This window comes from Corvus moneduloides, chromosome 13, assembly GCF_009650955.1.
Source record: "Corvus moneduloides isolate bCorMon1 chromosome 13, bCorMon1.pri, whole genome shotgun sequence".
NCBI classification, from domain to species: domain Eukaryota; kingdom Metazoa; phylum Chordata; class Aves; order Passeriformes; family Corvidae; genus Corvus; species Corvus moneduloides.
The window spans coordinates 5,296,786-5,318,680 of NC_045488.1; the positions used below are offsets into that span (position 1 = coordinate 5,296,786).

Below are 21,895 nucleotides of genomic sequence, written 5' to 3' on the forward strand. Positions count from 1 at the left end.
AGAAGAGTCTTCAGCAGCTTTGCTCTGTACCAGTGCTGCCCCAGCAAGCCTTGCCAGCTCTGTCACTAGTTTTAAACTGACTCCCAGGATGGTTCTGCAGTGAGGCTCTGCTGTGCATTGTTTTGTGCTCTGCCCGCAGCCCACAGCCCTGATATCCCTGTCAGCAGCTCCTCTGCTCCAGCTCTCCCAAGGCATCACAAGCACAGGCCATCCAGGCAAGGAGCACCCTGACATTTCACCACATTGTTGTCCTGCTTATTCACCACCACTGGTGCTCGTTCCCCATGGTGACAGAGGGGTAAAGGACATGCAGCATTTCAGCCCATTCCCATACACTCAGGGAAGAGCTAGGCAGATCATGCCTGTGGCTTTTAAACCCTTAACATCACAGGAACGTCTGGGACAGCTGAAGAGACGGAGGAAATGCTGTCTGGGAGCACAGACAAAGGACATCAAGGACCAGGAACCTGCCAGCCTGTTCACTTGCTCCCAAACAAATAATCCAGTTGTTTTCAACTGCCTTACTTGAGTGGAATCCATTCCTTCTTTCATCTTTAAATGTACTGATAAAATTAAGAAACACTTAAAGAGGATGCAATATCGGTTCCAATAAATTAGCCCATATCTGTAATTTCATAGCTTACCCCGAATGGCAAAAATACCAGACAAGGCAGACTATCCAGATTGACCTTTGTTTCATGTCCATGAGATTTTAAGATGCATTTAGTGAAGATGGCCCTTTTGTTATGTTTTTTTTTGGTTGCATTTTGTTTGTTTGTGCTTTTTTAGACTTTTCTCTGAAGTTACAGTAGATTAAATTTGATTTTCACTTAAAGGCCCAAATGACAAATTGTCTGGTGATCTGTAAGAAGCCACCAGGTACCAGAAGCCTTGAGGTACGATCCTGCAAATACAGCCCATGTTCTAATGGAGTGAGTCAGTCTTACCATGACTGTAGAGACTGCAGCAGCTTCATCCTCTTTCTTCTTCTTTTTCTTCTCTTCTAAAAAGCTTAAGCTCTCACTGTGGATGTTCTGAAGGAGGATGCCAAAAGATGTGTCATTAGAGGGTAAGCAGGGAAGGAAATGCCAGCCAAGAAAGGCCAGAGAAGTCCTTGCTCTGGCCAGCTAACAGCATTACCAGCTAGGTAACAGAAAGGTAATGACATAAGGGTGGAATTTGGGATGATCTCAAAAAAAGATAAGGAAAGAAAAACTAATTTCATAATTCACACATTCAGAAATGTGAATGTGTGAGAAGTCCCCAGCAGTGATAGCTCTGCACACCCCAACACCTTCCCCAGTATGTTGTACAATTCCTGTGGTCCTCACACAAGTACCCAGTTCCTCTCCAGGCAGATAAATCCCAGCTCCAGCACCGCAGTCTTTGGCACCCACATTGCTTCACACTGTGATGACTGCAGTGCTGTTGACCTTTTTTTGCCATTGTGGTTAACAGCAGTATTAATCTCATCGAAAAAAAGCCCCACATGAACAGAGGGGAAAAAAAACCAGCAAAAACCCAGCTCCTTCCCTGCTCAAGCAGAAATCAGCATGCTCAGTCTCAATGGTGCTGAAATGTCTTATACTATATTTGACAAAGTAAAGCTTGAACTGTAAGACTCAGGTCATGTCAAAAAGATGAATAATCCCCAAGGGTGCCCATGTACTGAAGCTGATACACCACTCAGCACCAGATAGACTGGCTGTGATTCTGCCAGTTAATTTAGGCCTTACCTGTACGTAAGTAATGAATGAGTAACACTGTGGGGTCAGATGGGAACCTGAGAGCTTCACCTGCAAAGGAGCAGAGAGAGAGGCTGGTGTTACTCCTAACTCAGGGCAATGAGCCATTTCCCCAGAAATTTGCTCACACTCACCAGCTTTTCCAGTCTTCCTGGAATCGTACTTGAGGTGCTGCGGCAAGCCTGGATGTACTGCAAGGAAAAACATGAGTTCCTTCTAGGTGTGCTGTTCCCATCCTGTATCCAGGCAGAGCTCAAAGCAGCTCATACAGTGGCACAGTGGGGAGGGCAGGATTTGCACAACAATCCTCCCCAGTGGCTTGCTACATCCAAGGTGCCATGTCTGCAATCCAGAGCTGTGAGAGGAGAGCTCTGGGGCAGTCACCACCTCGTATCAAAGGAGCTCCACAGGCCTGTGTTTCATGGCCCAGGTTCCTCCAGGTTCTGCTTCAGGGAAAGGGAATGAGTGGCAAGGGCAGGAGTGGTGAGCACTGTGAGAACACTGTGAGTGCCCTTCATTGTGCACACAGTTGTGTGGAGGAACCCACAGGACACGCTGGAAACAGCAACTCCAAGCCATGCAAAGCCAAATTCAGCTGGAGAGAAGCTTTCCTTTTATCTCCACTGGTACAACTATCACTGCTCAGAAAGGTCATGAAATTGAGGGCATGAAAGCCAACAGAACAAGGGCTCAACTCCTGCAAGGGATCAACAGCCCAGTCCCAAGCCTAACTGCTGCCAGGGGTCACTGTGAGCTTGCTGCAGCAGATGGGGAGAAGGTTTTTAGCTCAGAGGGAGCCCGCTGTCAGCAGAGCACACTCACGTGTTTGATGAGGGAGGTGAGAATTGCGTATGTCTTGCTGAGGCTTCTCAGCAGTGTGTCCACACAGCTCCCTGCTGGGAGTGCAGTCTGCACCAGCTCATGATAGACTGTCAGCAGAGTTCCCAGCTGCAGAATTACACCTTTCTCCAGAGCCTGAGTACGATCTGATGCCTGAGAGGAGTCTTCTAGAAGAAAGAGATGAATATCTGGTGAATGCGTGTCTAATGAATCCAGTTGTGCAGGTGGGAGGCACAAAAGCCCATCTTTATGTCTGGTGTATAAAGCCCCAGTGGGGCAAGGGGAAAATAATAATAATGGAGGGATTTTGTGAGAACACCCTTATCTCACTTTGTTCATGTAGAACCAGCTCAAGGCAGAGTTTAACCTGCCCTCAGATGATGCTATCTCAAAATCCTCAAATATCTTTTTGCTCTCTGTCTTCATCTGTTTTTGACAAAGGTGTAACAGTAAGAACTGGACCACTTTCATTACCTGATGTGTCTGACCCCAGACTGGTGAGTTTCTTGGTAAGCCAATCCACCTCTTCAAGGACCTTATCCACCTGACCCAGAACCAGCAGCTGAGACAGAAACCAATAACAAAACAGGTTTTTGGAGGAGTTTGGCACAACAGGAACCTGCAAGCTGCTCTGAGCACAGTAGCCCTGGACACTGCAGGTGTCTGTTCTGACTCACACAGACAGTGGGGGCTGCAGTCTTGGCATTCACTACGGCGAAATGGCACCGGCCCTCCACTTCTATGTCCTGAGCAGAGGAAAGAAAACAAATTCTGGTGAGTAAAACTTTAACTGCTGTCACATAGTTTGCATCAGAGATGCACTCAAACCTGACAGCACTGTGTGATGAAGAGCTCAGCTACTCCTGCATCATACCTGATCTATGTCTCCCAGGCAGGCGTGGATGTCTTGTGCAAGTTCTCGCAGGAGACCGACAGGGCTCTTGTAGAGAACGTGGACACTGAAGAGCAGAGACAGCAAACCCTTGCAGCAAGAAATGTCCTCTGTAGGGAAGAGAAAATAACACACTGCCAGGTGCAGTGCTTGCCTAGCTACTTAGGAACATCAGACATCCAGTGAGGGGAAGTCTCAGATTCAGTATGGATTTAACAGTAGGTAAAAATCCTATCAAAATACTGCAGCTATCAAAAATCCAGCTAAAAGCGGGATTTAAAACATCAGGCATCCCATGCGAGAGTGCAAAGGGAAGTATGGCACACTGGAGCTCTTGGATCGTGGAAAAATGGTGACCAAAAGCACTGAGGAAGTGCAATACAAACCCTGGCAAGAGTACTGTCTTTCCAGAGTATAAATCCCAATTTGAGCCTAAGTAACAAGGGAGAAAAGTCAAGTGAATGGCTTCCTTTCCTTCAGAAATGCTAAAAGATTTAGAGATGGAGTTCCTTCCCTAATACTTGTGCTTATAATCACAACGTTGTAGCAATCTGCCACAGAATGGGACCTGAATCTATCTTGACAAAGAGGTAAAACCAGGACAGACCCCAGCAGAGCATGTAAGGGTCTAATATCAGACCTGACACATCACATCTAAACATGCTCCTCAAAGCTTACTTACCAAGAGCATTTTCTTTGCAAACTTTGACTGTCCAAGTCAGGAACTGAAGGAACTATTTAAGAGGAGAAAAGATACCATGAGTTTGAAACAGAATTCAAAGCACAAAATAGTAACAAAAATTTAAGACAACGGATCACAGCAAAGGAAGATGAGTAGAGCAGCCAGCCATGATCTGTGAAGTTCCACAAGGAACACTTAGCCTACTAACAGGTCAAAAGCTGAGACCCAGGACAGGGTAATGGCTATACATTCCCCTGGACAGAGTAACAGCTCCATTTAATTTAAGGTAAATGATGACTCCAGACTTCTGGCACAGTTACTGCAGTTCCTAGCTTGTAAAATTGGGGCACTTTAGAAAATGACTCCTTGCGTGGAAGGAATTAGGCACTCAGCCAGTTTGGACTGGACACAAGTCTGCTGGCCTTTTTTGCCTCTATTCCCATGTGGAGGCCATACCACAACTAGGCTATGTTAGGAGTCCCTGCTCAGGAAAACAAATCATTCAAGTGTCCAAAGGCAGGATCAGAATGTGCAGGAGTGGGATGGCAAGGCAACTGCCTCTGAAGTGTCCTTGCAGGCGTGTGACAGGAGAACCCTTCACAGTGTAACAAAACTGTCCCTTTGACCTGGTGGGGTCTGTGGGAGGAGGCAGGACACACATGTCAGAGCCCACAGATGCCAGCCCCATCTGATAATCTCCTTCCCACACATATGGCTGTGACATGCATCCCAGACACCACATGAAGGCTGAGGAGCACCTGCTGGGAGGCTGGATCCAGGAGTTTGGACAACGTGGAGAGAACGGTGATGAGTGACTGCGTTTCCTTGGCGTTGAAGTCATCTTCAGCACTGCTGAGTTGGTTCACCAGGGACCTCTGGTCATGGGAAGGAAAACAGTCCCTGAGTGTGAAGACATGTTGCAGAAGCAAATAACCAGAAACTGTGGCAGAAAAAGGGATCAGCAGCAAGGAGAATGACAGGGAGTACAAGAAGAGGACTCTTCTCAAGAACAAGTGCTGATTTTTGTTAGGAGTGCTTACATACAGGCCTGCACATGGTCAGTGTGACTTTTAGAATACTCAGGTAAGTTTATGCTGCACTGAAGAACTGAGAGTTCTGTAAATACACATGCACTTCCACCCAGCTCTGCAGGGCATCCTGAAGAAGCTTTCCTTAGGGATCAGAAACTTACTGAACTGCTAGTGAATCACTGCCACAGTTGCTATCACATACTCAGCCCTGTGGTCAAGCAACAGAGAGCTAGCAGTGTTTCCTGCCAGAATCCCAAAGGCTTTGGAACACTTGCAGCACACAGTGGTACTCACCTGAAACTGTCGGATCTGGAAGGCAGCTTTCTCTGTGACATTAATATCCGTTTCTTCTGCGTCACCATCAGTAATATCTGGCAGAGACAGAGAGGTGCAGAAAAAAAGCTAAATGCCAAGAGCAGAATACAGGATTTATTTCTAAAAGTGGGAAAGACTGCTCACAGCTAGAGGAGGAATACAGACTGCAGAACCACGGTGAGCAGAAAAATGTGTTAAAGGCAAACTTCAAATAGACAAATGTTATATCAGACCCCAACTATCCTCTGTTGACAGACTGAGAGCTCTATAAAGGCAGGTAAAATATATCTCTGGAACTTGTCTCTGGTATGAAAATCTATGCTACTAAGCCCACCTTGTTACACAGAGACAAGAACCAGACCCATCTCTCCCTAGTGATGGATAAAGGGTGCTGGGTCCCTACGTGCCCACAGGTGGGCTGGAACCTGGAGAGTAGAAACCAGAGCAGAATTGTACCATGTGCCTACCCAGGGCTTGCAGAAACTGGGGGATCCTGGCAGAGTACAGCTGCTGCACCGTGTTGAAGATCCGCAGCAAACCTTCCAAGCACAGAAGAGAAATGCTTTTGCCCTTCTTCTTCCCTGATTCTTCAACAACGGTGGGAATTGAAGTGTACCTCCAAAGCAGAACCCTGTGGGATGGGAGATGAGATTTACTCCAGTAAAGCTGGCTGCACAGGGCAGGAACTAGATTCTGCTCTTAGGATTGTATTTTTAATATAACTAAATTGGAAGGTCTTTTGCCTATAGGAAAAGGGTGGGGGAAGAGATCTTTTTTAAGAAGATTTTATTTCAATGTCAGCAAAACAGCTACTGCATTCTTCCTGCACAGCTAAATAATTTAATTCTTTCCAGGTGCCAAGAGACCTTCCAATCTCATTTCAAGTCCATCTTTATACACTCATTTCTTCCACCCAGCTTTCCCTCTTTCTCAGACTACCCTGACCACTGGTGTCAAATCTGCCAGTGACAAAAAGAGCTTTTCTCGCGGCAGTTTGGATCTGTGAAATGTCAGAATTCACTACAGGGCTCTCTATAAATAAAATCAGAAAGGTAAAGGCAGGCAAAGCAAAGTAAAAAGCTGTGAGGAAAGCAAAATTGTTTGGCCCAAAGGAGACTTTTCTGTTTGTAGGCAAACATCTTTTTCCTGCTTCCCTAAGCCCACTTCTTCCCTTTTTTGTTCCCTCTCCTTTCTTCTCATTAGTTCTGTTGCCTGCACAGATGATCTTATTCTGTTTCAATGTCCAATCACGCAAAACATGTAGCTCACATGTAGTCCTAATGACTGCAACAAAAATAGCCTCTATTATTTGGGGCGAGACACAAAACCAGCATTATGCATGGCAGGGGTAATTTGCATTTTGTGCTCTCTGCTGACTGGGCTCTGAAAAGACCCCATGCAGATATGACCTAGATTCCAAAAGACATTTACATGGTTCACATTCTTGGATTTCCAAAGGATTAGATGCATGAATGTCTTCAAGCATCTTGCAGAAGTCCTAAACAAATGCTTTCTAAAGCTTGTGTCCCTCATGCATCTGTTTTGTTCCGTAGCTCAAAGTGAATTTTAACTTCACTGCATTCCAGAGGCCTCAAGAATCCAGCCTGTAATCATCTTACCTTCTCTGTGACAATGAGTGATGAACCAGAAGTCAGAAAGAGGATGAAAATTTTTGATGGCATTTGGTTCTTCCAGACCAAGTTATTAGAGCTGTATCACTCCCTATGGCACAGAAACTGTAGTGCCTCCATGTGATTTCTCAGGAGCACAGAAAGGCAGTGACTTCAACCCAGCAACAACAACTGTTTGACACAGTTAGGGACTGCATTCTTCTTTCAAAACCCCACCTGAGAGTCAAAAATCCCCCAAACGCATTGCTGATGTCTCCACATGCCACACTGACTCACTGTGTGATTTTGCAGAGGTGCTGGAACATCTTCTCTGGATTTTGTCCATCTGGCCCGTCCGTTTGTCCCGTCTCCTCCAGCTGCTGCACCTTCTGCAGAGCGACGCTGACAGCGTAGCGGAGGAACTCCGTGCTGGAGCGCAGCACGGCCAGGCTCTCCTCGTGGCTCTGGGTATTGTCCCTGCAGGGCCAGGAGAACTGTCAGAGAACTGGGGATGCACAGGAGAAGCTCAGGGATGGCCTAAGAGATTCAAAACTTAAATATGCATTTACAAATAATATCACTGACTGAACTCAGGGTGGAAAAGACCCTTTGTTTTGGTAGCTTGTAGGGAAACACTCGGGAGGATAGAGTTGCACCAGCTTTTCCAAGCACACTGACACATGGCTTGAATTGATGTCTGGCTCTGCTCCACAGAGGACTGGACACCTTCTCACCTGAACAGAGCTGTGAGCAGAGTAGAGACAAAACCCATGGACAGGAAGCTCCGTGCAGTTTTGTTGCTCAAGGCAGATTTGTTCTTCCCAGCTTTTTCCCTCAGGATTTCAGAGAGTTTGTTGTAACATGTAAACAGGCCTAGGACATCCTCAAACTTATTCTTACTGCAATAAAGTAGTAGAAAGCATTAATGGAGAAAATGCAGTCTTGGAGTTCCCCATTTGAAGCTTCAGCTGCCAAATTACACAACGACGCTGCCTAAATGACGAAACAAGGACCTATTACATCTCCCGGCCTCCCTCATGGTGTATACCTCACCCAATCCTCCTCAACCTGCTCTTCTACAAAATGTCAGATCCCATCTCCCACAACACATGATATTCAAAAGGAAAACACTCCCCAAGGCTCTGTGAGTGGCTGTGCCACGAGGCACTCACGCTCAGATCACTGATTCTGTGTTGGCACTACCATCCCGTGCCTGAAATGAGGCTGTACTTCAAGGAGCTGGGCAAATAATAGCACAGCTAGTGCTAACGGGTAAGATTTAATGTTTTACCTGAAATTCCCGATGTTGAAATTGTACTCAATCAGAACCTCACAAATTCCCATCACCTGAATGGCATAGATGTTATTTTTCACACCAACACCAGAAGACAGCGAAAAATCTGCTGATTTATCCTGAGAGGTAAAGTGAAAAATCTTTTCAAAACCTGACAAGAACTCGGCGTCTTCTCCCACTGAGTCGAACTGAAAATCTGATTTACCAGTTCAAAGTCTTCCAACTCGCTCTTGATCATCCGTCGTGTGACAGATTCTAACATCTCTTCAAAGTTTTGCTCAAATCCCACGCCCTCCTCCTCCTCCTCCTCGTCATCATCCTCAGCTCCTTGGCACAGGCGCACAGTGCTCTTGTACCAGGCGAGACAGTGCTGGATGCAGCAGAGCAGATGGGCCTGCAGGAAGCAGCCACACAGTCACACTCAGCCTTGCAGCTGGAGGTCACTGGCAGAAGTGGACAAGGGCCAGGCTGTTTTAGTGGGATGCAAAGAGCTGGAGCTGCCTTTGGAGCTGCCTTGAGTCTCAAGGATATGCCTCATTCCCAAACTGAGGGGATCACTAATCCCACACACAGCTGCCCAGTTCCAGCTTCAGGCAGTGCTCTCTGCCTGAGCTTTTCTAGATGGGATGTAAAGACTTAACTCCCACTGCTCCCTCCACCCAGACACCTCAGGTGCTGAAGGAGATGGAAAGGGAATTTCCAATGGGACTCTCACTCTAGCTGAAGTGTCTGCTCCCTTCCTGCACACAAGCTTCCTTAGGGGGAAAAAAAAATGATTAATTTGAATTTGTTCCCTTAAAAATCTAACAAATCATTGAGGTCTCATCTCCAGCAATTTCAAAGGAGCAAAACCAAAGGGCAAATTCTTCCCCCTGCTACACACACACATACACTCTGCACAACTGTTTTATGTGGAATTAAGTTAAAGGAGGGAAAAAACCCCGCAGGGTGAACTCAACAGAGGATAACAGAAGTACACTATTCCTAGAGCATTTTTCACACAGGTCCCCACAACCACGATGCTTGGGGAGCTCTAATAAATAGCCTGAGGCAGGGGTGAGATGCCCAGCTCTGTTGCCATTAAAAGAATTGCTCCAGGCTAGAAGAGGCTGAAGAAGCACAAGGTATTCAGCTCCTGCAGCAGGACAACTAAAATGCTAGTAACAGATGAGCTTGCAGCTGTGGCCAGCCAATATAGCTCTTACCAGTGGTTCTTGCAGAAAGATTTGATCTCCTTGAGCCATAATACATCCCTCCAGTTTGAGTGGAGGCAGGAGGTCTGGCTGGGGCAAGTAATATTGCTTTATCTGTCACAGAAAACAAGAAATAAAAATAACCAGTTACTTGGTAACTGAGCCTCTTAAGATGCTTGAGAACAGAGTACAATAATCTTTGTACCCCATTCCAGAGAGCAAAACCTGGCACTGTGATAACAGGACTGCACAAGTACATAAGCCACGTCATCTGCTCTGCTGGTGATTTAAATCCCTTCTTGAGTTACTCCTGTACCTCTCAGCCAGGACACGTCACTGCCCTAAAACAACATCAGCTGACCACTTGCTGTTGTGTTGCCTCAACAAGTAACATCACTTGCACCCCACTGCAGTGTTACCCCTCCTTTAAACAGTGAGGATCAGTAGCTGCTGCTGCTATAGAAAGTTACAGATACGTAACGATGCTGTAAAATTTTACACATTTACACCAACTTCCTATCAAGTGCCCTCTGCTACCCAAAAGCTGTCTTAGCTCTGTTCATGTTCCTTTCTCAGACCCTATACTGTCATGGGAAAGCTGGAATTAGTCAGCATGAACTCTATGGATGATTAAAGGGAAGAAAATTACTTGTCTCAAAGAAAGCACAGCCTGTCCAATGGATTGAGGAAATGTGATTGTCTTGTTGCCATGAGCAACACTGCTGGGGGATGAGTTAATCCTCCCAGATCCTACATGGACTTGGGTATTCTCCCGATGGGAGGACAGCAACATTAATTACTGTGTCAGCACATATCCTTGGGGAAGTATGGGAGGGTAACTGCTGGGCACTGCTAAGGAACAGGGAGAGCACAAAGAACTTCTCTGGGCTCACACTTCCCACAGCACTGAAGAACTGAAGGGTCGGAAAGGGCTCCAGGAGATCCTTCCTCTTCCACCCTTTGACAGGATGTGAATCCTTCTCCAGACATTTACCTAGTCTGCTCTCTCAGCATAGCAGGGGTTTGAACACCTCTTTAGGGAAGTGCCACAGCACTCAAACATGTTTGCAGTGTGAGGGAGAACGATTTCCCCAATATTTAACCTGAATTGTTTGCCATACTGGTTGAAGTGCAGCATTCTTAGAGTGCCTGCAGCCCCACCACGGAGCAGGACTTTACCTGGGACAACAGTGTTTCCATTATAGAGCTGGCCAGCTGGGAGTTCCTGCGAAGGACATCATAAAAACCCTGGAGACAGGAAGGAAGGACAGGTTGGCTGACACAGCAGAGAATATGAACCACGGGCATAATAAGTTGGCGTCATAAGACAGCAACGACACTTTGGCACTGCAAGGAACCATGAGGAAGTTACAATGTGCTCAGTGTAAAACTCCATACCTGGCAAGGCAAAGGCACCACAGAAAGAAGGTATGAATCAGAAAGAGTATGAATTTCCTCACAGGGGCCCTCTCACAAGCTGTATCTCCCTAGCAGCAGTGGCAGCAAGCCCAGAGTGACTTTCACTGCTATTTAACACTAGCACAAGATCCAACTTCAAACTGTGAAATCCTGCTTCAAAGGCAAAACAAGCCAGTGGGGAAACTGTAGGAGGCAACAAATCCTGCAGACTGAGAAAACTCAGTGGATGGATAAAGCAAGCACAAGTTTTCTAGCAACAGTGATGAACGCACCCAGAACTTGCAGCTCACCAAAGGTCAATCCAACCCAAGGCAAGAAGGAAACAAAATCTCTCTGACCTGTACAGGCTTTTTTCCTCAAGGTGATAGTACACCATGGTTATAACACAACCTAAGATATGCACCCAAAAATGGCCCTTTATAACAGGCCTGTCACAACAGACCTAAGGACAGCCAAGCTTTTAAAAACTTGGAAAGGAAGAGGAGAAAAGACAGATCCCTGATGCAGGCTCTAAGGAAGTTTCTTCATGCTTTCCAGACAGGGTTTTCTTTGGAGCCCATAATTAACTCTCAACAGCTCCACATCTACCCAGTGCCTGTTGTACCACTCCTCCTCACTGGGCATCAAACACGCTTCCCATTCCCTGGGCCCTACCACAGCAAGACAGACTTTGACGTATTTTTGCTCTTAAACAACGCATGAGCTGAAGAAGATACATCAACGTGTCTTTGGGTTTGTAACAGTCAAAAAAAAAAAAAAACAGCAGAAGGATTGAAAACATGGTACACATGTCCCATGAAGAACAGAACTGAGCTGAAAGGCTGTTTTTCACAATAACATGACTGTTATTTACCTGAGGCTAGAGAAGAATCAGACCACAGAAGAGCTTGTGGCTGTTTAAGAGACAGAGGAAACCATGTTTACCTCATATAACATGAGTCGAACGTCTGCTTGCTGGCTCAAACACCGCCTCAGGCTGCCCAGGATTTCTAGGCAGAAGGCCTCATTAGCTGCAGAATTATAGCAGGCATGAACATCTGCCTGGACCTGAGAAGGAACATTAGTCACGTTATACTGGTTACAACATCACTACACAGGAGCAAGGTGATAAGGGTCTGGCCCCTGAACAATCACTGAGATAGTCCCTGTGCTGCCAGGCTCCTCATCATTGTCATGGAGCAGTGGGAATGCTCCCCAGAACACTGGTGCTGTAAGAGAGAGTAACTCTGAGAAGCAACATCTCTAGGCCAGCTTCTCTTTGCACATTGCACTTCCCAAAGCTTTACTTCTAGGAAGGAAATTCCCTGCTGGATTTCCAGGACTAATCCTTACTAAAGCTGTATTTCCATTCTGGGGGAACGCTCCCCTTTTGAGTTGTTTCAAACAGTGCATATTAGACACCAGACTGTCTCCCGTGTCCACACAGGGACTGCAGAACAGCACTTACCTGAGTGGCACCAATGGCCTGGCTGCACTGGGAAGAGGACAGGCTGCCCAGAACCTTAAAATTTCTTAACAGGAGCAAAAAGCCAGCGACCGCAGCTTTACGAGCATCGAGCTGCCTGGGAATTGGGACAGGAGAGAGGGTTACATATGAAAACATGGAAGCAAGAAGCTCAGAAGCACATGAAATATCAACTCAGCAATGAAGAAAAGGCCACAAGTACAGAGTGACTGGGCCCCATACAACTGTATTTCCCAAAAGGGCAGTGCAGCCCCCAAACAGTCAAGAGCTTGGCAGTTTGCTGGGAACTCCCTTACTCTACACTCTCACAATATTCCATTTCCTTTCTGTCCTTACAGTGCTCACACTCAGGGAGTGCCCAGGCCAAGACACAATTGTTAAATGTCCCTGGAAAGCTGGGAGAGTCTCACAGACCTCAGAGTTGGAAAATTCCTATCAAAAACCTGGTGTTCACCTTTTCTCACAAACCCCCAGTCTTTCCCAAGACCGAGACCCTTGCTTTGAAAAATAATCCTAAATTTTGAATTCTATATTCATAACCAGGCAGCCACTGGCCAACAAAATCCAGTCTACAATCACAGCAGAATGGTTTGCTCAAAGCATGACCAAGACAACACCTTGTAAGGGATCAGAGGGAACGTGGCAGCTCAGCATTCTGATCAGTGCTTCCTTCCAGACCCTCCTTGGATGTACTCAGCTCTGCTAGACACATGCTGGAAGTGGTTTTCATTTTGCCTATGTATTTGGAGTTCCCAACAGCTTTCTGAACTTGCAAAGCCCATTCATTCAGCTGGGGGTTGGGATTTGTGTCTCAGTTCAGTGGAGCTGTGACTGTACCACAGTTCTAGGCTAAAGGGACAGGAAATGTCATTATCTAGCTATGGGAAGAACACAGTAAGTAGATACTTAGCCAAAATAAAAAATACTTCTGCTCCAAAACCAGAAATGAGTTGTAGAAATTTTTTCAAAGAATCCCCTCCCCATCTTACCTGGAAAAGATAGCTTTTTGGAGGACAAGTATCAGGGAGTCCCTCACTGACATGCTGACTTTGAGCAGAGGCTGGAAAGGAAAATAACCTTTGGAGAGAAAAGCACTAAGGCATGCCAAGCCCTTGGGGCATATGAGCTCATCTTCCTCTGGCCCATCTGGCCCTGCATTTTCAGTACTGTCGTCAGTACAGTAGGAGAACCAAAACATTTTAAAATAGACAAGAAAACCCATAGAGCTGTGGCAGTGAGACACCCTAGCAGGTTAGTGAGGACACAGTGCAAGGGTTTGGGAAAATAACTGTTATCCCCAGGCTGGACAAAGCAAGTAAAAGTTAAAAAACACCAGGGCAATATCCCAGCCCAGGCAAAGAGGAATACTGACATGGAGCTTGGAAGGAGAAAAATCAACGTGACAGCTACAGCTGTTCAGCTAAACACTGTAGACTTAGTTTTCTACAGGGTGCAGCATCTGGGCATCTTCCAGATGAAAGGTCAGCACAGAGCAGTTTTGGTCCCATGCCAGCCCACGCCATATGCTTTTTGCTAGAGGGCACATGCAAATCCATGCTTGAAGAACAGTCCCATGCTACACTGAACAACCCACAGCAGAGAATGAAGGCTTATTTTATGAGGAGGGTTATCAGATCATGCATATAATTGTGGCCCAGAGCTGTCACTGGAACTAAACTAGCAAGGATATCCATGGAAAAATGCAAAGCTTTACCTGTACTGCCCGGAGGAGCCCTTGCACTGTGTCGATGGGCAGAAAGGACAAATTGTCAAAGGTCTCTGTGACTTTGGAGGATGAAGTCTGAAGCACGAGAGGAGCAGACACAACAATATTGGACAGCAAGTCTGAAAAATAAAAGGACAAAAATAACAGCTGATGCCAAGGGGCCAGAAAAGCCTGAGCAGAAGATGTCTGTACAGCTAACAACTACAAACTAATCAAAGACCTTCCATTACACAGAGAGGTCACGATAAGATGAGCATCGAAAAACTGAGTCTACTGCAGGCACCAAGTGTTAAAAATGCTCCCAGCCCAGCTGAAGAGCCTCACCCCACCAGAGGGCACTGAGGTGTAAGGGAAGAGGCTGCAGCACTGACATCCCAGCAGCCCCAGTGGCTCCCAAGCCCAAGGACGAGGAGACGGCAAGGCTGGCAATGTGGAACAGGCAACTGACTGATGATTCTGACTTTCTGTGCGTCAGCTGTTCCATGGCAACTGCCTGCAAACATATTTTTCACCTGTGATGAATACAAGGCAGTCTGATGCAACTGATACCTCAGTCAGAGGAGAAGGAACGACTGATTTTCTTGGCTTCAGGTCACTTCAGCAGGAGCTTCAGCACCCAAATCACATCCTGGGCTGCATCAAAAGCAGCTTGGCCAGCAGGTTGAGGGAGGAGATTCTCCTTCTCTACTCCACTCTGGTTAGAGCCCCCTTGGAGTACTGTGTCCAGCTCTGGGGTCCTCAGCACAAGCAGGACAGAGACCTGTTGGAGCAGGTCCAGAGGGGCACAAAAACGCTGAGAGGGCACCTCTGCTACTGAGATTGGCTGAGAGAGTTGGGGCTGGTCAGCCTGGAGAAGCAAAGGCTTTGGGGAGACCTTGGTGTAGCCTTTTGGTACTCAAATGGGGTTTATAAGATGGGGACAGGCTTTTTATCAGTAGCTGTTGTTATAAGAATAGGGCTAACAGTTTTAAACTAAAAGAAGGTAGATTCAGAGATGATATAGAGAAGAAATTTTTTACAGTGAGGGTGGTGAAACATTGGCACAGGTTGCCCAGCGAGGTGGTGGTGGATGCCCCATCCCTGGAAACATTCAAGGTCATGTTGGATGGGGCTCTGAGCAACCTGATCTAGTGGAAGATCTCCATGCTCATTACAGGGCAGTGGACTAGATGACCTTCAAAGGTCCCATCCAACCCAAACCCAGTTCTGTGATTTTATAATGTGTTTTGAGAAGCTGTGTTGTGACTGTCCACAGAACAAGAGCACATTTTTCTCTCTTTCCTGTTACCTATGAAGTGGCTGACAGGAGACGCTGCTTTTGTGAGAACTCTGTTCAGGACCTGCTCAAGAATATCACTTCTGATGGGCTCATGAACCTGAATGAGAAAGAAAATAAATAAAAATCAAAACCTTTCAGATATTCCTGTACTTCCCAGCACAGGCATTGTACATTACAAAGCAAATCCAGATCTGACAGGAAAGCAAGGATGGTCACCAGAAGTCCCCTTTCAGCTAAGTCCACACAAACTGATTCAGATTTCATCCCACAGAACAATCAGAACCAGCACATCAGGGGACACACTGTACACTCAGGACATAATGGTGCCAGTCATCTATGGGATGAAAATTTACCAATTTGGTGAAGGTGAATGGGTTTCAATCCCACCTTGTCAGATTTTATCTGTACCTCTGAATTTCTCTACTTTCTTTACCTCTGCAGTTTCTTGGAAACTGCAATAGGGATTACACAAGTATCATGACAGCTGGAACAGATTAGAATTAGATCTTCATGAGGATGGCCTCTTCTGGCTGGAAAGGGGCAAATAGGAGATGAAATCTAGTATTGTTTCCAAAACACTCACAAAGGATACAAAGCAAGTAAGGTTTTGACACCATTTACCAAGAGAGAATAAGAACAGAGTTATTCTCCCCTCACCAAAAAAAAACTTCTCCAAAACAAGCACTACCTTAAATGTTTCCAGCAGGATACTTGCTCCCAGTCTGCAAGCTTGCTGGGCTGGCATTTTTGAAAGGCCATAGCTGTTATCAGCAGCTTTTCCTCCAAAGGGCTTTTTGGGTTCATAGGATTCCATTAGGCTGAAGCCAAGATCCACCAGGCCCTGAGTAACATGGTCCCAGCCAAATGCACTGAGGGGAACATTAAATGGACGAGGAAAGAAACAACTTAGTCACAGGAAAGTTTAGATTAGAGCTGTCTGAGGTAAAATCTTCTGCAGTCATTCCAGTGTCCAAAGCAGCAGTGAGAGACACTTGATGACAGCAGGGAAGATGACAACCCTCACAACCCTGTGACTGTCTTTGGGCTGAGCACACCTCTGCAGTCCTGGTTGTCCATCAGAATTCCTCTGCAGCCCAAAGGTCTCCTTGCCATGGGGAATGATGTGCACTCAGGCCTGATCTGAGCATAACAGCAGAGTATAGCTGGGATGCAAGAATATCCTACTGATCCCAAGATCTTCCAGTTGGAGAGAAAGAGAAGGGGAATGCCTCCCATCAAACCAAAGGGCAGCTGGTGACAGACCAGAGCTATCCCACAGGATGCTTAAAGGACTAACCGGTGAACCAGATTAAACAGTGAACCTATTCCTCATCCCTTGATCAGAACACAAACTACAGCCAGCAGCATGACTCACACTGCAGATTAGGCCCTGATCAGTTTAGCCCTTTGTACCACCAGACCCTGAGATTTGAGGTAAAAGGAGCAGATTTATACAGCTGCATGTTGGGGTTTTTTTTTTAATTCACTAATATAAAACTGGGATAAAACCTTTGGATTTTGACACTGATCCCTGCTGGCACATGGTCAGAAGTATTTAGCATCCTAGAGTGTTTTAGCAAGGCTGAAACTCTCCCAACTCCCAAACCTCATTGAATGTTCTGCAGCATGTGGCAACAACTCACCTATTTTTCACCACTTCCAGAATGACAGCAGTTATATCATATTGTTGAGGAAACAAATCCTGCAGAAACTTGGAGGCCTGAAGGAACTGCAGGTCCTTGCAGCTTCTTGTGATTGATGTTTTCAAGAACTCAAATATCTGGAACATAAAATCATTAAGTGTGAGGAAATGATCTTTGAAATGGGACCTGTGTAGTCTTGGGTATGTTCCAGTAAGAGCACCAGCCAGACACAAGTTCCAGTGCAGCCTGCCAAAAATCTTAACTCACTTCTTTGTCAGGACAAATACACCAGTCTCATTAAGTGCCTCAAGGAGGGTAACTTGCTGCCAGGTGCTCTTCATGTGGCCACCTCAGAGCCAAAACATTAGAAAAATAAGACTGCTTTTCTTCTCATCCTACAATACCAACCCACAGGAATCACTGCTCTGGAAAACTGTGATATTGCTCTGGGGTCTTTTAGAGTGTTTAGTAAAGTACAGCATACCAATGATCTAATTACCCATGAGTATCCTGAAACCATTTTAAGCCTAATTCTGATGGGACTATGACCTTCCCATGCTTCCTTTCCTTTACAGGGAGTGCAGAGTGCATTCTCGTGGAAGTTCTCTGCAAGCTTATCAAGCACATACCTGCTCTTGCAGTCTGTGTTTTACAGCAACCGACAGCAGAAGAGCCACGCTGAAGGGACACAGTGCTCTACCAGGGTCCTTCTGTTGCTCAGTCTAGGAAACAGCAAGGAAGCAGTGAGAAAGCTTGTTATCTTCAACTGAAACACCCTGGAAATTCAGGAAGCCATCAGGCACATGTCTCTTCAAATGTATCACAGCACTCGCTAAAGAGAACCTGACTGCAGTCATAAAATTATTTAATCCCTTGTCCAGATAATAAACTAAGTTTTTAAACCCTGCTTCAGTATCTTCAGGAACAGTGCCTGCTCCATCTTTGCCATACCTTCAGATGTCTAATTAGCTCCTCGCCCAGGTCCTGGTCCAGGTTGATGACAGAAACAATGTGGAGAATAACGGTGCCTTCCACGTGCCGCAGCTGGTCCAGGGGCATTGTGGCTACCTCAAGGTCCAGTGACCTGTAAGTTTTACCAGAAAATAATGTGCCATCCAAAGCCAGGAATCATTCCTGATGGATCAAGGAGGATGTTCTTTTACGAGGTTTAACCATTCAAGGAGCCCTGGGCAGGACCTGTGTGACTACAAACGCCCAGGAAATAAAGAAAGGGGGTAACAGAGCAAGAACTTACTGTGGAACTCTCTGTTCTTCCTTCTGTCTCTTATCCAGCTGATTGAAAAAACGGATGATTCCTTCCAAAACAGTCTTCTTACTGCCCTGCAAGGCAGGACATTACATTGAGCCATTGTAGTGCCTGCAGTGTCCCAGAGAACAGGACTCTATTCCCACACCTATCACAAATCTCAGGGTATCCTTCAATTCCCCCCCATAAATTGCTAAGGCAGGGGAGGGCTCCTGTGTGGATCACTTCCAGATTTCCAGTTTGCATATTTCTTTTGACTGCACTTATTTCTTTTGACTGCATCATTGAAGAACTGGAAAAAACTCAAGCTCTCAGATGTTCTGATTGTCTTTTTTTTTTGAAGTTGCTATTAATTAGAAAGGATCCTTTATGTTTTAATCAATTGGGAAGGCTTTCAAACTCCTAACCTTAAATCTAACAATATATTTTGTCCAGTGGACCCAAATGACCCTCTATAACACACATATAATTTGTCTTTGGATCTTTTTGGCACTGACTCGGTCACAAATGAAGCAAACAAAAGAGCCAGATCACCCTGTCAAAGGGCAGAGATGTCCCTGGCAGTCTCTGCTCTGGAGAAGGGGACATTCCCAGTACAAGTGAGACGACAGCCCAGTAGACAATCATAGTGCATGAGCTATTATTATAGTGTGCAGATCAGAGAGAGTGAGCAAAACCACACTGAAAAAACCCAAACCTCTCTGCTGCCTGCTAGGTCTGTGCTCATCCCTTATTTCCCAAAGGTTTGCTTCTTTTCCCACAAGGAAGACCAAGATCCCATCTTTCTCTGAGCACTCAGATTCTTCAGGCTAGAGGGAATTAAAGGAAACAAAACCTACTGATGTCCTGTTGTGTCCCTCCATCATGATTTGGGAACAATCAGAATCCCTGCCAAAATCCAGACTATAGATCAGTCTGGAGACTTTTTTCCCGATGGTATAAACTTAAGGGAAATCCAGCTCCTGTAAGCTTTTACCTTTGCAGAAAGTAGCAGCAGCTGATAGACCAGAGGGGGGATTTCCTGCAGGTCTAATTTGGAGAACATCCTAAGGACCTTTTCCACCACAAACTGCAGCTCCTCTCCTGATAGCGGAATATCCCTGTTGAATCAAAGATTTTTTTACATTAATATATTGTTTATTTGCCAAGGTTCACTCACACATAGAATAAAAACCATGATGCCATTCCCAGATGTATTCTGTATCCAAAGGATCCAGTGTGGATGTTCATTGACCAGTCATCCATGGGGCTGTGCTGGGTATGGTCAGACCCATACTACTTGTGAAATAGGACACAGACATGACCACAGCACAAGGCAGTGTTGATGCTGAAGGGAAAAAGAATTACCTGAACATGTTGGCAAGATGTATTACACACTGAGGATCCCACCTGGTAAAACAAAGATATGTTGGAAGATTGAAAGCAAGCAGGATTATCATCTAGCTCTTCCCTCCTACACAATTATTCAATGTCACCATTTCCCTGTCACACTCTGATACTAAAATTAGAAGCCAGATTTCCACCAGAAATCATTAGCACCAACCTAACCACCCACATTTACACAGTTCTGAACTGCCCCAGCCCCTCTAATAACAAATACCAGAAAACGAATACAAGCACTTCCTGAGACCAGTTCATGCAAGAGTCTCACAGGATTTGGGAACAGGATGCTCCCCTGCCTTCCCAGCTAGGGAAGACACTGTCACAGAGGGCACAGATTCAAGGATGACAGGACACACAGCTCATGGTGATGCCTTTTTCCAAGCACAATGTGAAACACAATGTTTTGCCATGTAACCAAGAGCTGGCAGATGCACGTACTTGCTGGAGCAGAGGGTATTTATCAGCTGTTTCTTAAACTCTTCCCCATTCAGTTCACCTGAAAAAGCAAGAGTCTTAGGAGCTGATTCCAGAGGAAGGGAGGACAAGCTGAAGAGAAGCAGCTGATACGAGTTACCTTTCCCATAAGCCAGGTTCTCCTTTGAACTGGCCAGTGCAGTGAGAACAGTGGAAAACAGCTCCAAGGATTTCCCGTTGGTCAGGCTGCCGCCTTTAATAACATCCACAAATAGGTTGGCAAGCTCGGCCAAGGCGTGTCCTGGCAGCTGGCGGGCCTGGGGGAACGCACAACAGGAGAGAGCCTGAGGCAGTGCACAGAATTCCATATATACATCCAAACTGTCACCAAAAACCAGCAGAAAACAGAATTTCTTACAGGGAAATGCTCCCTTTAAAGGAGAATTCAGCCCTGAGATCTCTGTTTTGTACTGTCCTTTGCAGAACAGAGCAATAAATCAAGATGATGTGATTATAGAGTAGAGTTTTGAGCCTAAGACTAAATATCTAAAGATAATCAAATTCACACACAGAGCCAATTCCAATACCAGCTAACTTAGTCTAGGGAAGCTCCGTGGAAAGGATACAACTAATTTTCCTCAGTGGTTTAGGGAAGTATCTCAATTACATATTAAATTATACCCAGCAGAGCCCAGGAAAGCCAGCCCAAAGGAGCTTTACCTCCAGCATCAGCAGTCCTATGATTTCAGACACCTTGCCCAAATGCAGGTCCCCTGACTCCACTAGTGGGACGCAGTGCTTGTAAACCTGGAGTCTCCTGAGAACACCACTTCTCTGGGAGCAGGGGGAGCCTTACAGCGAGCAAATAGAGGGACAAAAGAATGGGAAAAAAAGTTATGCAAGTAACAACGTGTTGCTAAACGACAGGAAATCAGCAGGGATAAACTGTCGCCTGGCAGCAACTTCCTATTTTACATCTGACAAAACAAATAAAAAAACCCCAGAGCACAGGAAATGAGATACTTGGATAAAGCGCTCAGCCACCCTGTTATCACTCAACCTGCTGCCGGAGATCAGGAAGTGTCCAAATTTTGAGAAGAACCAGGTTGGCAGTCAGTTCTCACCTGGCCAGCTCAGTGCTACTCCAAGGTACCTAAGGGCTCTCAAAAGCAAATCCCGCTTACCACGGGCTCATCACAGCTCTAGTCCAGCTTGCTGTGTCCCCGCATGTACTTCTGGACGTCGTGCTTCCCCGTGACAGCGGTTTTTTTACGAAAAGTGACACTTCCCTGTGCTGCTGCACCCACCGGCCCCAGGCAGCCCCCCGAGCGCAGCTCACACACCACCCACCTTTGAAGATCCCTCTCAGCAAAGCCGCCGTCTCCCTCCCCTTCAGCGCCTGCCTGGTCACCATGTCGCCCAGCTGCAAGAGAAGGGGACGCCGTCAGCCGCCCCCCGCCCGCGGAGCAGCCCCGGCGGCGCATCCCCGCTCCCCGCCCGGCCCGCGGGCACCGCGCACCTCGCCCTCCGCCAGGCTCTGCAGGGCCTCCTGCAGCCGCTCGGGGCCCTCCTGGGCCGCCAGCGACAGGATGCGCTCGGCCATGGGGCCGCGGGGCCGCCCGGGACGGCCGGGCCGCAGCTCCGTGCCCCCGAAATTCCCGCCCGGAAGCGCCCGCGCGTCACCCCGGGAACAGCTC

At 46.5% G+C, this 21,895-nt stretch overlaps 1 protein-coding gene across 2 annotated transcripts in view; it reads right to left on the reverse strand.

Annotated features, from left to right (window-relative positions):
- The window catches only part of FANCI (FA complementation group I), a 24,376-nt gene extending 2,503 nt beyond the window's left edge, over positions 1-21,873 (reverse strand). Inside the window, exons 1-34 of one of the 2 annotated variants that reach the window (XM_032122721.1) lie at positions 21,718-21,873; positions 21,549-21,621; positions 20,919-21,049; positions 20,359-20,515; positions 20,223-20,280; positions 19,749-19,790; positions 19,378-19,501; positions 18,390-18,475; positions 18,086-18,218; positions 17,764-17,856; positions 17,135-17,271; positions 16,180-16,360; positions 15,501-15,588; positions 14,201-14,331; positions 13,476-13,546; positions 12,469-12,583; positions 11,946-12,068; positions 10,782-10,850; positions 9,615-9,716; positions 8,615-8,803; positions 8,407-8,528; positions 7,850-8,014; positions 7,413-7,592; positions 5,973-6,136; positions 5,485-5,561; positions 4,918-5,034; positions 4,160-4,211; positions 3,460-3,587; positions 3,263-3,331; positions 3,060-3,147; positions 2,568-2,749; positions 1,880-1,936; positions 1,737-1,796; positions 948-1,034 (exon numbers count right to left, since the gene is read on the reverse strand). In XM_032122721.1, the coding sequence (XP_031978612.1) occupies positions 948-1,034; positions 1,737-1,796; positions 1,880-1,936; positions 2,568-2,749; positions 3,060-3,147; positions 3,263-3,331; positions 3,460-3,587; positions 4,160-4,211; positions 4,918-5,034; positions 5,485-5,561; positions 5,973-6,136; positions 7,413-7,592; positions 7,850-8,014; positions 8,407-8,528; positions 8,615-8,803; positions 9,615-9,716; positions 10,782-10,850; positions 11,946-12,068; positions 12,469-12,583; positions 13,476-13,546; positions 14,201-14,331; positions 15,501-15,588; positions 16,180-16,360; positions 17,135-17,271; positions 17,764-17,856; positions 18,086-18,218; positions 18,390-18,475; positions 19,378-19,501; positions 19,749-19,790; positions 20,223-20,280; positions 20,359-20,515; positions 20,919-21,049; positions 21,549-21,621; positions 21,718-21,801 (3,735 nt within the window). In that variant the 5' untranslated portion in view covers positions 21,802-21,873. Of the gene's footprint in view, positions 1-947; positions 1,035-1,736; positions 1,797-1,879; positions 1,937-2,567; positions 2,753-3,059; positions 3,148-3,262; positions 3,332-3,459; positions 3,588-4,159; positions 4,212-4,917; positions 5,035-5,484; positions 5,562-5,972; positions 6,137-7,412; positions 7,593-7,849; positions 8,015-8,406; positions 8,529-8,614; positions 8,804-9,614; positions 9,717-10,781; positions 10,851-11,945; positions 12,069-12,468; positions 12,584-13,475; positions 13,547-14,200; positions 14,332-15,500; positions 15,589-16,179; positions 16,361-17,134; positions 17,272-17,763; positions 17,857-18,085; positions 18,219-18,389; positions 18,476-19,377; positions 19,502-19,748; positions 19,791-20,222; positions 20,281-20,358; positions 20,516-20,918; positions 21,050-21,548; positions 21,622-21,717 lie in introns of both variants that reach the window. The other variant, XM_032122720.1, reaches the window with a different exon arrangement.
- Positions 21,874-21,895: the final 22 nt, after the last annotated feature.